At 46.0% G+C, this 13017-nt stretch overlaps 1 protein-coding gene across 2 annotated transcripts in view; it reads left to right on the top strand.

The window, feature by feature from the left end:
• The window catches only part of GLRA1 (glycine receptor alpha 1), a 36433-nt gene extending 26894 nt beyond the window's left edge, over positions 1-9539 (top strand). The window contains exons 4-9 of one of the 2 annotated variants that reach the window (XM_008920995.2): positions 934-1157; positions 3539-3621; positions 4273-4410; positions 5186-5400; positions 6061-6207; positions 9142-9539. In XM_008920995.2, coding sequence (XP_008919243.1) covers positions 934-1157; positions 3539-3621; positions 4273-4410; positions 5186-5400; positions 6061-6207; positions 9142-9432 — 1098 coding nt within the window. In that variant the 3' untranslated portion in view covers positions 9433-9539. Of the gene's footprint in view, positions 1-933; positions 1158-3538; positions 3622-4272; positions 4411-5185; positions 5401-6060; positions 6208-9117 lie in introns of both variants that reach the window. The other variant, XM_008920996.2, reaches the window with a different exon arrangement.
• Positions 9540-13017: the final 3478 nt, after the last annotated feature.

The following is a 13017-nucleotide window of genomic DNA, read 5'->3' as shown; positions in this document are numbered from 1 at the left end:
ATCCCTCTCCTGATAGCTGGCACATCCTCTCCCCATTTCAATTTGTTGGCTCACTTTCTCATGTGAAAGTCAGAAGAAAAGGAGCACGCAGATCACCCAGGGAAGCTATTGGTCAGACAGGGAGAACAGAAACTGCCTTTAATTGTCCAGGAGAGCGTCTGAGCTCAGCCTCAGCAGCTAGCCTTGGCCTAGGGAACTTAGGGGAGCTGTAAGACTCGTGGTTATGAAGCAGGTATAATTTTGCATAGTGATGAGGGACTAGTTACAATTAAAGAAGATGACCGTCCTATAAAATCTGCAGCATTTATGGCATTTTGAAATTAGAGAGGGGAACCCAGAACACTCACTGAGCATTAGCAGAGCAGACTTCAGGCACATCTTTCTCATGTTCACATACTCTCACCAAAGGCAGCTGCTCCCGTCAGTTCATCCGAGTTACCCTCATATTATTGGACACACAGGAATTTCCCTTCCATGGACTCCCTGTCTCACAGAGCCTTTTCCCTTCCCAAGTCTGGGGAAACCACAGATAGTCACAATATGTGAAGGTTCAGCACTGAAAGGAAGCTGGCTTCAGTTTCCCCTCCCTCTTAATCCTCTGCAACATCATCCTGCTGACAGGGGCCGTTGTGACCTCCACAAGTGCCTCTCCAGCCCCAGGGTCCAGACGAGAGGTCCTGACACTTCACACACAGCTGACAATTGCTGTAACACAGGGTTGCTAGGACAGGCAGCTGCTCATGCTATGAAATAGCCGTAAGCTACAAAGCTAAAAATTGATAACAGTTCCTTGAGAAATAACGCCAAAAATGCTTGGCATAGCTAGGCCTGGACATGGTTTGGTTTTGAGAATGATTTTAATAGGTGCTCCCCAGTTCTCAGTGCTTTCAGCCTGCCCTGATCACTGATTGTCTCTCTGTTCATGCCGTGCAGGATTACAGGGTGAACATCTTCCTGAGACAGCAGTGGAACGACCCGCGGCTGGCGTACAACGAGTACCCCGACGACTCCCTGGACCTGGACCCCTCCATGCTGGACTCCATCTGGAAGCCTGACTTGTTCTTTGCTAATGAAAAAGGGGCCCACTTCCATGAGATTACCACAGACAACAAGCTGCTGAGGATCTCCCGAAACGGCAATGTCCTCTACAGCATCAGGTGAGGTGACTCCGTGGGAAGAGTCCCACAAAGGTAGGGGAGGACAGAGCTGAACTCCCACTGTTCAAGCCTAGAGCATGATGATGGATAAAAGAAGTTTAGGGTTTTTTAAGGTGAGAGGTCACACAATTAGCAGTGCCACAGCAATGTGTTGGGAAGGGACCTCTGCCAAAGCATATTGAGACAGAGGGTTGTTCTGGGAAGGAATCTAGCTGATCTTTACATTTCCCAGTCCAAGAACTTGGGCTGCTCTCTAGTAGATTCCATAACATCCCTAATGTAAAATTACTTGAGATATTTTATACTAGCACGAGCCTAAAACCAGCTGTACTCTGTGAAAACTAGTAGAAGCTCATAAAAACTCTGCTTTCAAAGCTGCAGCATTTCCTAACAAAAAAAAAAAAAAAATTAGGGAAAATGGTAAGTAGGGCTCCATGGCTTTGTCTCAACTTAATAGTTATCCCTTTATCACTAGAGCCAAGAACCCATCAGTGGAGCTGAACTAATTGCACTGAATTTCCTGCAGGAAATCCATCTGATCCCCCACCTTCACTTCCAACCCAATCCACTCTTTATTTGAAACCCATGAAACTAAGATCAAACTTCATGAGCATAAATAAAGTTTAACTCTATATTGAAGATTTTTTCACCTCATGTGTAATGTAAATTAGTCTACGGTTCACACACCCCATCTCACACTGCAGCTCCCAGTGGCAGCCATGGGGGAAAAAAAAAGCACCATGGAGCTGTAAAATGGAAAATAAACACCTTAATGCTGCAATTTAGACAACCTCCATCAAACATCAAGGTGGTTCCAGCCCAAAGACCAGCTCCCTGATGGCCAAAACAATAAGAGAATTGCCATGTGTGTTGGCTGAATATGGAAGCCTCACATTTCTTAATTTCTAAAACCAGGCAGGGAGTAAAACTGCCACCAGCAACCTGGCAGTGAGCATGGCACAGAGTCCTGTTCCACGTGGGTCTGCAGGAGTAGAGAGAGGAAATATGGGTCAGCCCAGCCTTAGGGTTTGCTCTGCAAAACAGAGCAATGGCTCAGCAGGGGACATGACTGAATTGATCACTGTTTCGAAGGCAAAAACTTGAAAACAGCTTCAGTTCTTGTTTAAAAAACCCACACTTTGCTATCTCACTCATCTCCAAATGAAAATATAGGTTTCTTTATATGTAAATTTTTCTATGAAAATGAAAAAGAAAGAGCACAATGTAAATGCAAATTTTCCAAAAGGACAAATAGTCTTTCCCTGTAAAAAAAAAAGCTCTCTTAAGTGCTCTGCCATTCTCTAACTGGCTCTTGGCTACTGTATTTGCAATAATCAAACTCTAGGCAAGGCATTTACAAGAAGATGGACTTTGTCACATCTTCTGTCCCAACATGCCTCTAAACTCAAGCAGAGAATTTCTTCCACCATAAGGTTTTAAATTAAAGTATCTTTCCCTTCTGATAAGTTTCTTGTAGGTCTGATGATAGAAAAATTCAATTTCTGTCCCCTGGGTAGTTATGCTATTTCTACATCAAGGCAAAAAGCTGAAAACCCTAAACACTTCAGGGAACAGCATTTTCAACATTATCAAACCAAATAACACAAGTCTAACTATCTGAAGCAAATCATTCAGTATCAGCTTATTGAACCAAAGAAACATTTTAAGCATAGATCATGGTACAGGGCAGCACAGCAATATACCCCAGAAAATGCAGCCTGCACCTAGTGGAAAGTGAAGACAGAAGTAGAGGTCTCAAGGGGCTCAGCAGGAATTCAGGAAGATACAGAAGTTCATATTGACTTAGCACAGGGCATTTTCCCTGCAGAAAATCCCACTGAAGTCTCTCTTTCCCCCCACAGAAGCATATGATCTTGAACAAATTTCTTTTTGGTTGGGTTTTTTTTCTTTTTTTTTTTTCCTTTTTTTAGGACACAAATGTTCTATTCAGATATTTACAAACAGTCCCAGTCTCTACAAATGTATCTGGGGGCCCATATATTGGGCTTGGGCTTGCTGCTAATCCAGGCTGTTGTGAACCTGAGTCAAGAACTGAAAACTGAAGCAGCAGAAGTGTTTGGTGTGGGAACTCTTTGTTCTGCACAGTCTAAAACAACATTGCAATGAAACACCATCTGCAGCAGGCAACTCTGCTGGGAATCATATCACAGACCCAAATGTTCAGCATTTCTGATGCTTTCCAACACCAAGTGTGAGAAGACAGGCAGGGAAGTGGCCAGTGATCAGTCATTCCCCCCAGCACACCAGTGTGTCTCAGGCAAGGTCCCAGCCTGTTTGCAGCACTGGATGTCTGAGGGGGTTCACTCCTCAGCAGTACCACAAACTGTTTGGCATTCCCTTGTGCTCTCTTCTCTCCTCAGGATCACACTGACTCTGGCCTGCCCCATGGACCTGAAGAACTTCCCCATGGACGTACAGACGTGCATCATGCAGTTAGAAAGCTGTGAGTCCTGTGCACATCCCCATTTCAGAAAGGAGACAACCTGTTTTCCCTCTCTCTCTCCCCTGCCATCTCCTTTCCCAGGTGCAACCCATTCCCAGCCCAGCCTTCACTGGAGTCTTGTTCAAGAACCTCTTGCTCAGGATTTTCCATTCATTCAGCATATGTGACATTTTCTAGAGAAGCCAAAACTTAAAAGATCCCATGCAAGGAGCCCTGGTTTGCTTGTATTTACATTGGCCTTTAACTTTGGAGGAGAGGGGTGAAAGTGCTTTCAGCTGCATTTTGTGTCTCTGGATGAACATCTGCCCCTTGTACATGTTTCTTATACCAAAGGAGGGAAGGACGAGGAGCTTCTTCCAGAGAAAGAGGTCGAGTTGGAAAAAATAGAAAACAAATTCAACAAAGCCCAATTCAAGAAAAAATGTGATTTATTACAGACAATTCATTGCAAACCATTGCAGCTCCACTGCAGCTCATCACCTTGGTTCTCATCACATGCACAAGCAGTTTTGCCTCAACCCAAATCCCATTCATGACAGCATTGCCAAGGAAGGTCAGGACACACCCCTGCCTCCAAACATGGATCTCTTCTGCAACACTGTCCCTTTATTTAATGTTTTTCACATGGTATCTGTCCTCTCCTCTCTACAGTTGGCTATACAATGAATGATCTCATATTTGAGTGGCAAGAAAAAGGAGCGGTGCAAGTTGCTGACGGGCTGACATTGCCTCAGTTTATCCTCAAAGAAGAAAAAGACTTGAGATACTGCACAAAGCACTACAACACAGGTCAGTGCTGTTTACCCTCATCTGCTGGGTTCAGTAGAGAGGAAGTCAAGACTGTGCATTTGCCAGAGTCTCTTGCTGTGTGTGATGTCACTCAGCTGACACAGGCCTTGTCCTACACATCTAGGGGCAACAGACATACAAATACACATAGGTATTTTGCCAGTAAATATACACATATATAGCTAGTGAAAAGCTAATGTACACAAATGTGTGAAATCCTCTTGTCCCCAGTAACATCTGTATCAATTCAAGGGTGTTTGGTCTGGACTTCCTCTCCAAGAATCTTCTTTTGTCTTTGAAATTGAAGTGACAAAGGACATACTGCCAAGAGCTTTCCTTGCTATGTTGATGTTCATAGAATCACAGAATGTTTGGAGTTGGAAGGGATCTTAAAGATCATCCAGTTCCAACTCCCCTGCAGAGACACCTTCCACTAGCCCAGGTTGCTCCAAGCCTCATCCAACCTGGCCTTGAACAATTCCAGCAATGGGGCAGCCACAGCTTCTCTGGACAACCTGTGCCAGGGCCTCACCACCCTCACAGGGAAGAATTTCTTCCTAATATCTAATCTAAACCTTCTCTCTTTCAGTTTGAAGTCATTTTCCTTTGTCCTGTCACCACATGCCCTTGCAGAACTGGGCAACAGCTGTTCATTTCCTCCTCTAACAAGACTCTGGTTCTAGGCAATGCAAGGAAAATCCTCAGACATTGGCTGAAAACAGGAGGCTCACCGTGCCTTGCCAGTAATCTTCCATGTATCTCCTGTCCTCCTCAGGCAAGTTCACCTGTATAGAAGCTCGTTTCCACCTGGAGAGACAGATGGGCTATTACTTGATCCAGATGTACATCCCCAGCCTCCTTATTGTCATTCTGTCCTGGATCTCGTTCTGGATCAACATGGATGCAGCACCAGCTCGTGTTGGCCTGGGGATCACCACAGTGCTCACTATGACCACACAGAGCTCTGGTTCCCGAGCATCACTGCCCAAGGTAGGGAACAAACTTATCTTCACCAGAGGCAAAACATGCACCTTCTGGGGATAGCATATAAGTAAATCACCACGCAGATCCTCCTGCTCAACACAAGAGGTATTCTGCTGCCATTGCACTATTCCATCATAAGGGCAAACAGAAAAAATTCCAATCCCATCCTGAAAAGTTCTAGATTCTCTATGACTAGCAGTAAAACTTCCCCTCAAGATTCAGCACTCACCACAGCTCCCAGCAGCCAGGAGCACTGTACCATACAAACCCCTGCAACAAGCCACATGGACATGCCCTGTACATTTTAGCTTTTTAGTCAGTTGACCATCATACTTTTATAATAGTATTGAATTTCCCTTTATGAAGGGCCTCCATTATGATTAGATTGGATTACTAATTTTCTTGCACATAAAAAAGCACAATCAAAACCCGGATAAATTAAAAACTGTAGAATTATTGCTGCTTAAGAGACCAGGAGCAGTTTCAGTGAACTGATAATATGTTCATGTTAAGTGAACTAGATTCTGGTATCCAAGAGCAGATGTCAACCTTATCATGGCTTGGTCAACTTCTTCCAAAGACCTTGGAAGTAACACGTAAAATGGCAACAAAAAGGCATTTGGGTGAAGAAGCCATCCCGTCTCAGTCTCTTTTTCTGACTCCCAGGTGTCCTACGTGAAGGCCATAGACATCTGGATGGCTGTGTGCTTGCTGTTTGTGTTCTCTGCACTTCTAGAATATGCTGCTGTCAACTTCGTGTCTCGGCAGCACAAAGAGCTGCTCAGGTTCAGAAGGAAGAGGAGGCATCATAAGGTAATACATAAAGCATGAAGGACACAGCTGAAATCTCATCAGCTCCCAGCGAAGTCCTCAGTATGTGATCAGATGTTAGGGGGGGCTCACACATCAAAACCCAGAGTTGCCTCAGTTAATTGTGTCTGTTCTAACAGCCTGCTGACCCCAGGGGTCCAGCAGGCTGGTTGTTGTTAGCCAGCCAAGTGGTCTAAGCCAAAAGAGTTGTTCACAACAGAACAATTCACACAGCAACGTTCTGGTCTGAGTTCTCCTCTTCAGAAGCTGCAGCCAGGGCTGGGGGGAGGCAGGCAGGGAGGTGTGAGGGATGTCTATCAGAGAACAGCATCCCCCCAACAAGGCAGCCTGCTTTAGCCTGGAGGTAAGTGACACCTCTTTTGTCTCTGTCATCTCCGTGTTCAAAAGCATCTGCTTCTCAGACTGACTGCAAATTCCTCTTGGAAGGAAATAGCTTTATTCTCAGCCTTAGCCTCGCTCCATGCTTACCTGCCATGGCTGATGCCAATCTGAGCGTGCGCTGCAATGACATGCATCTCCTGCAGCCAGGGCTCTACTGGCTTTTAGGCTGAGGTGCCACAGCAAAGACTTCACCTCACAGAATACACTAGAAAGAAACACAAAGGTGGCTGTGATCAAAGGCCAAAAACTTAAAGTTGTCCTTAATTAACTGGTAGGATCAGGAAGGCATTAGCAAATTTTCAGCCTGAGAGGCTGTCCTCAGGTTATCATTAAAAAACAGTACGTTTGCTAGGAAAGAAAAAACAAAGAAAATTTTGCTGATGAAAATCTCAATTGAGCCCCTAGGTGACCACCAAGGTCTGCCTTAAATATTCCTCACAGGTAACAAGGAATATTGTTTATACCTTGTAGGTAAATTTGTCTACCCTCTATTTTAAAGAGTCGTCCACAATCCATCCCACCCAGAGACCTCCCACCCTTTCATTGCTTCACTGTCCCAGTGTTTAAAAGTCTTTCCCAAGGTCTAACCTGTCCTGTAGTAGTTCACAGTGTATGCTTGGAGAACTGCCCCCATTCCAATAGGAACTGAGAGCTGAGGAGCAGGAATCCCTGTATTGTTGTAGGTTTTCCTCTCTCTGCCTGAGTCGTCTGATATGTAAAACAGGACATAATTGTTCACTTGTGTCCAACACAGTCAGGTCCAGGGAGGAAAAATGTGGGACAAATGCAAGGGAAAATAAGTAACAGATGAGACCATCAGCACCCATTGACTTTGTCTGACCAGAAAAGGCCCTGCCATCCCAAAATCAATGGAGATAATTTTGGTTCAGAAGGTGCAGCCCGTTGAATTGAGCCCACATGGGTGCCTCATAGTGCATTTATCTCTTCATCTGGATTCAGGCATCCTATCCCTGGATCTGTGCTGTTGTATGCAGATCAGTCTGTTGATAAAACAATAAAGAGAAAAAAAGCCACTAGTACACAGACGAGTTAAAGAGATACTTGCCAGAACTGTTCCACTGAACACAAGGCTGCTAGTACACTCCCTGCCCAATCTCACAGAAATTTAATTGGAACAAAGCATAAACAAAAACACTTGCAAAATCGAAGTGAACAAGGTTTGCAGGCTCATCAGAAAACTAAAATCTGACTGCTAATATGCAAATGGGTTAGTGCAGCTGCCAAAGAGCCTAATTGCTCTGTCCTGATGTCCTGACTTGTCTGGGTAGCTGTGCTTGGTTTAGGCATGACATGCCAGGCTAAAAACAAGTGAGATGTTGTAGTGGTCCGTGCTGGTGGAGGCAGCTGGGGAGAGGACAAGCCCATGCCCATACTTATTAGGTCTGCATCAAAACCTACTGGCTATTCTTCACAGCTCAATGTGCCAGACACAGTGCCATGGTCTGGCATTAATACCAGTGAATCCAGAAAAATCTGTTTCTGACTTTTGCCAGTTAGATGCAAGGTGCTAGCTTATCCTCATCCTTAGGAGTCTTTCTTCCTCTCTAAAAAAAACCCAACAAAACAAATCAACCTGTTGTCAGGTTTCACTTGGCCCTTTCCATTTTTGAGCCACCTCTTAACTTCTTCCCTCTGGATGAGATTAGAGAGATCAGATAGACAGCTCTCTCCAAACTCATTCTGTCTGTATTTACTGGGGCACATGGGGAGACATAGGTCCTAGCACATAGGGACTGTAATGGTTACATCCCTCTGTTCAATAAAATAGGGCTAAATCATTCTGAGACACCAGTAAGATTTTCACCAAAAAAAAAGCCAGCAATAACATTCGCCTTTAAATTGGAAAATAAATTATTTTCTCAGTAATTGGCATTACCACAAGCAGCCACGTCTTAACATCAACCCACAGAAGGGCACTTCTGTTCCTCACCTAAAAGTTGGCTTGTGGGAAGGGCTGTGGGGCTGGAGGGGTCCCGTGGGCAGGCAAGCAGAGGGCTGGTTGCACGCTGGCTGCAGAGCTCTTTTCTTGGTCAGGTCTTGGCTCCTGCACATCCATGTAACTCTGTAGGAAGTCTCACACTGTAGCTTCAACTACGTGAGTTACATGGAGCCCACTCCTTCTGGGCAAGCTGCAACTGCACAGGCAAAGCAAAGAAGGTGCTGATAGGAGGGGGGGGAGGGAGAGGCAGAAGCAAAACAGGGGATGCAATTGGAAAAATTAAAGCAGTATCATAAACCCTTCAATATGTCAAAGAGCTCAATGGGGTGGAAGTCAGTCCTGTTCTCCATGGGGTGCCTGGATCCCCTGATTTGCATCTGTGCATCACACAGCTGGCACCCCTCTATAAGGCTGAACTCCCAAGAGCAGGGGATTTGTCCAAGGGTGCTGAGGTCAGGGCATGGTGGGAGCATCTTTCCCGTGCAGAGCAGGAACCTGTCAGCGGAGAGCCTTATAGCGAGGGTGCACTGTCTATATCTCATTTTAAGTAGAGTCCCATGCTGAATCTGTTTCAGGAGGATGAAGCTGGTGAGGGCAGGTTCAACTTCACTGCCTACGGGATGGGACCAGCTTGCCTACAAGCCAAGGATGGCATCTCTGTCAAGGGTGCCAACAACAACAACACGGCCAACCCGGTGCCGCCGCCGTCCCGCTCGCCCGAGGAGATGCGGAAGCTCTTCATCCAGCGAGCCAAGAAGATCGACAAGATCTCCCGCATCGGCTTCCCCATGGCATTCCTCATCTTCAACATTTTCTACTGGATCATCTACAAGATCGTCCGCAGAGAGGACGTGCACAACCAGTGAGGGGAGGGGAGCAGCCGGGAGGGAGCGAGCAATCCTTTATATATGTGCAATAGCAATGCAGCAATGCATGAATTTAAGAATGCGGCAATATCTACTAAAAAAAAAAACATGGGGAGGGGGGCTGGGAGGGACTTTTAATCGTGTGGACTGAGGACAACTGGCACAGGGAGGAGAAAAGAAACTCTTGATCTTGGGAGTGCAGGGTGGGGGTTAGTTTTACAGCATAGGAAGGTTTGGATTGCTCCAGCAATCCAAGCAGTGTAATATAGTAATATATATTCATGCTTAATTATAATGCAAAAAGAAAACAATCAAAAAAAAAAAAGAAGAAGAACAAAAAAAAAAATCCTTTTTTTAGCCTATTAACAGCTTAGATTCTCAAGTCACTGGAATGATTCATAATTCCATGTGCAGAAACAACTGCAATTATGCTTTATCTGACTTTTGCTATAGAAAGGCCATACCAGTCAGGCACGTGGGGGAAAAAAGCCCTAACAAAAGGGGAAAAACACCTCAAGAAAATAATTCTATGCTTCTCTAGGTTTTGCACTTTGAAAACTAGATAGATGGGGAAACTTAAGAAAGAGGCTGCGGGTTGTTGTTTATTTTATATATTTACTTTTTTTAGTCATGGGTTTGCCGATCAAACACCTTGTGACTTTTGCATAGAGGAAAGCAAATACATTATCTCTCTCATCCCCATCAGAGAGCTTCCAAAGGAAACACAGGAAGGACATCAGGGCCTTCATCAGAAATCACAGGTACCTTCTGTCCTTTCAAACAACCTGGCAGAATTCAAGTCCCAGGAGGCAGAAATGCTATTCAGAATGCTAGAAATTATGAAGGGTTTTTCAAAATAGGGTTTCTTTCATTTGTTTTGGTTGGTTTTGGTTGGTTTTTTTCCAAACCCCTTTCTGCCATGTTTGTTTGCAATGGGGGGATGGAAGTGATTGTATTTAAAATATAGAGAAAACAGGCATCTTCTTGCCTTGTTGTGACAGGACCGGGCATGTGGCAATACTGTCAGTAAGGGGGGGGGGGGGAAGGTGTGTATAGAGAGAGCAGCTCTTATTTTCAGACATTTCATAGCAGTAATATTAATAGTGAAGCTGGGTCAATGGACCCAAAACTATATTTTTGTATCTATTTTGGTGCTGCATTTACCTTTAACGAGGATGGGAAGATGGAGCGGGCTGCTTTGCCCCTCTCTGCTACCTGGCAGAGGCTGGCACAGCTTGGTGGGGATGGGGAAAGGGTGGAGGGAGGTGGGAATGGGTGAGCAAAGGGGTTTCCCTTTGGCCAAGTGGTAGCACACGTTTGTATTGGTGTTTGGGGTAGGGGAGAATGTGCCAAACACCTCTAGGGTGTGACTTGAAAGCCTGGCTTGGGGCCAGTGGGCAAGTTAAGGGTTGGGTGTCCCACTTGCCTCTCTGGCACCCCGGGTGTGAGCTGGCTGCAGCACCCAGGGTGACTCAGCTGTGTTTGTTTGCACTTTAGTAAGGCAGATAAAAGAGAGCACGAAGGAAGAGACAATCAGTCTGCACTGAAGCACTTGGGGTCAGGTTTGGGTTAGGCACTAAACGAAGGCAGAGAGACAAGTGGCACCCAAGGGAGGTTGGAGTCATGTTCAGCCACGGGTGTCCCAGCCAGCACAGCAAGAGGCAGGCATGAGAGAGGGCAGGGGAGCCGGGGACCTGTGAGCTGTCCTACACAGGGATGGTGCCAAGTGGACAAAGCCCAGAGAAAGCCCCAGGGCTCTCTTGGGCTGGGTAGGGGGACACCCATCTTTGAGGCTGCCAATTCAGCACCTTTCACCAGCACTAAATACACTTTATTTAAAGAGAGAAAAAAAAAATAAAAAAGAAAGAAACGAAGAAACAAAGGATAAGAATAGCAAGGGGAAAAAGGGAGAAAAAAGATAAAACGCGTGGTGGTTACTGTGTGGACTAGGGCAAACAGCAGCATTTCCTAATATTTTGGCAAAAGCCAGCCAGCTTTCTGAGTCCCTTTGTGCTGCTGAGATAGGGAAAACTCACACCACACGAGTGTGAATCAGTACATGAGCCCCTTCCCTCCACTGGAGCAGCAGGAAACCCGTGGACTGAGGATTTCTGCTTCCCCTGGCAGACAGTGCTTTCCCAAGCAGAGAGATCTCAAGCTGTCAAGCAGAGGCGTTTTTTGATGCTAGGACAACGTCCCGAGCCTTGGCCGGAGCCCAAGTCTGCTGCTGGCTCTGGGTTTGCTTGTTGAATTATTGAACTCTCCCGGCGTGCGCGCCGGCCGGCCGTGCCAGCTGCGGTTTGCGCGATCGCTTCAAACGGCGTGTCCTTGTCTGAGATGAAAGGCAAATCCAGGGAATTTCCTCTCCTGCCCGGCAGCAGGGCAGAGTCTTGGCAGCCCGTGCACCACGGCTCCTTCCTCACGCAGGTGAATGACTGCAAATTGCTGTCCTTTGGGAAAAAAGAAGGTCCTGCCTGGATGCCCAGATCTCGCACTTTGGAGTCGGGCAATCTGGCCGTGGTTCACACACCTTCAGTCTCCCCTGGCTACCCAGGGTGGCTCCCAGGGCACAGCCAGCTGCAGTGCTGTGGGTTTCCTTCCTGACTGCAGCTGCCCTAAGGAGTTGCCTGTAGGTTAAGAAATCCCATGCACCATCCTCCCACCCAACCGAGTTTTGATCCTACATCCCGAGGGCAAGAGCAGAGCAAGGAGAAGGAAGACATTTCCACCTCACTTCACTCTGCTCCAGCTCAAGACTGAAGAATCCTGTGTTCATCCTACACCTACTGTTGCAGATGCAGTTACACTCACAGTTGCTGCTTCACTAGAGCTCCAGTGCCACTTCTTGGCACGGAGTAAGGCCAGAGGATGGCAATTAGGGACTCAAAATCATCAGAAAGATGCTTATGTTTCCTGCCCATACAGAAGCACTTCAGCTGCTAGTAGAGCCCAGGGAGTTTAGGGACTAAAATAAGAAGGCTTACCAGCCTGCCTTTGCTTCCAGTTCAGCTCTGCCAAACACTGGGCACATTTGACGCCCACCACACCCAGCATTATTTTCTCTTCTTAAGCAGCCAGTTTCCATTTGAGCCATCTTCCAGCTCCAGGGCTGCCTGCGCAGTGACAGCCAGCAGCACTCACATCCCAACAGGAAACACGCAGGGATCTTGGTAAAGGTGTGACTGTGCTGAGATAACTGCCCCAGGGATGTCCTGCCAGAGAGTTTCACCATAGGCAAGACTTTAGACTGTCCTAGGACTCCCTGGCAAGTCTGTGCAGTTTTCAAAATCAAACATTTTTCTCTGTTTGTACTAGGTTGTGTTTAGTCTCTGTATTGCAAAAGAACTCACTTTGATAACCTATCTCATCTTCAAAGTAGGCTGCTTGGATAGTGCCAGCAATTATATTTATTAGTTAGAATGCAGGGTAGCTTCCAGGAATATTGATGGAATTTAACTTTGCAATTATTATCTCTTCTTAAGAACAAGGCTCAGAAGAAAAACCTCTGAATAAAACAGAGGTTTGATCTGGCAGTAAAGAGACAAAATCAGGTCCTAATTCAGTTGGATTCTTTGGAAAAAGAGA

The sequence above is a fragment of the Manacus vitellinus genome, unplaced genomic scaffold, assembly GCF_001715985.3.
Source record: "Manacus vitellinus isolate BGI_N305 unplaced genomic scaffold, ASM171598v3 scaffold_51_pilon, whole genome shotgun sequence".
Classification (NCBI taxonomy): Eukaryota; Metazoa; Chordata; class Aves; order Passeriformes; family Pipridae; genus Manacus; species Manacus vitellinus.
This window is presented reverse-complemented; position numbering and strand designations above follow the sequence as displayed.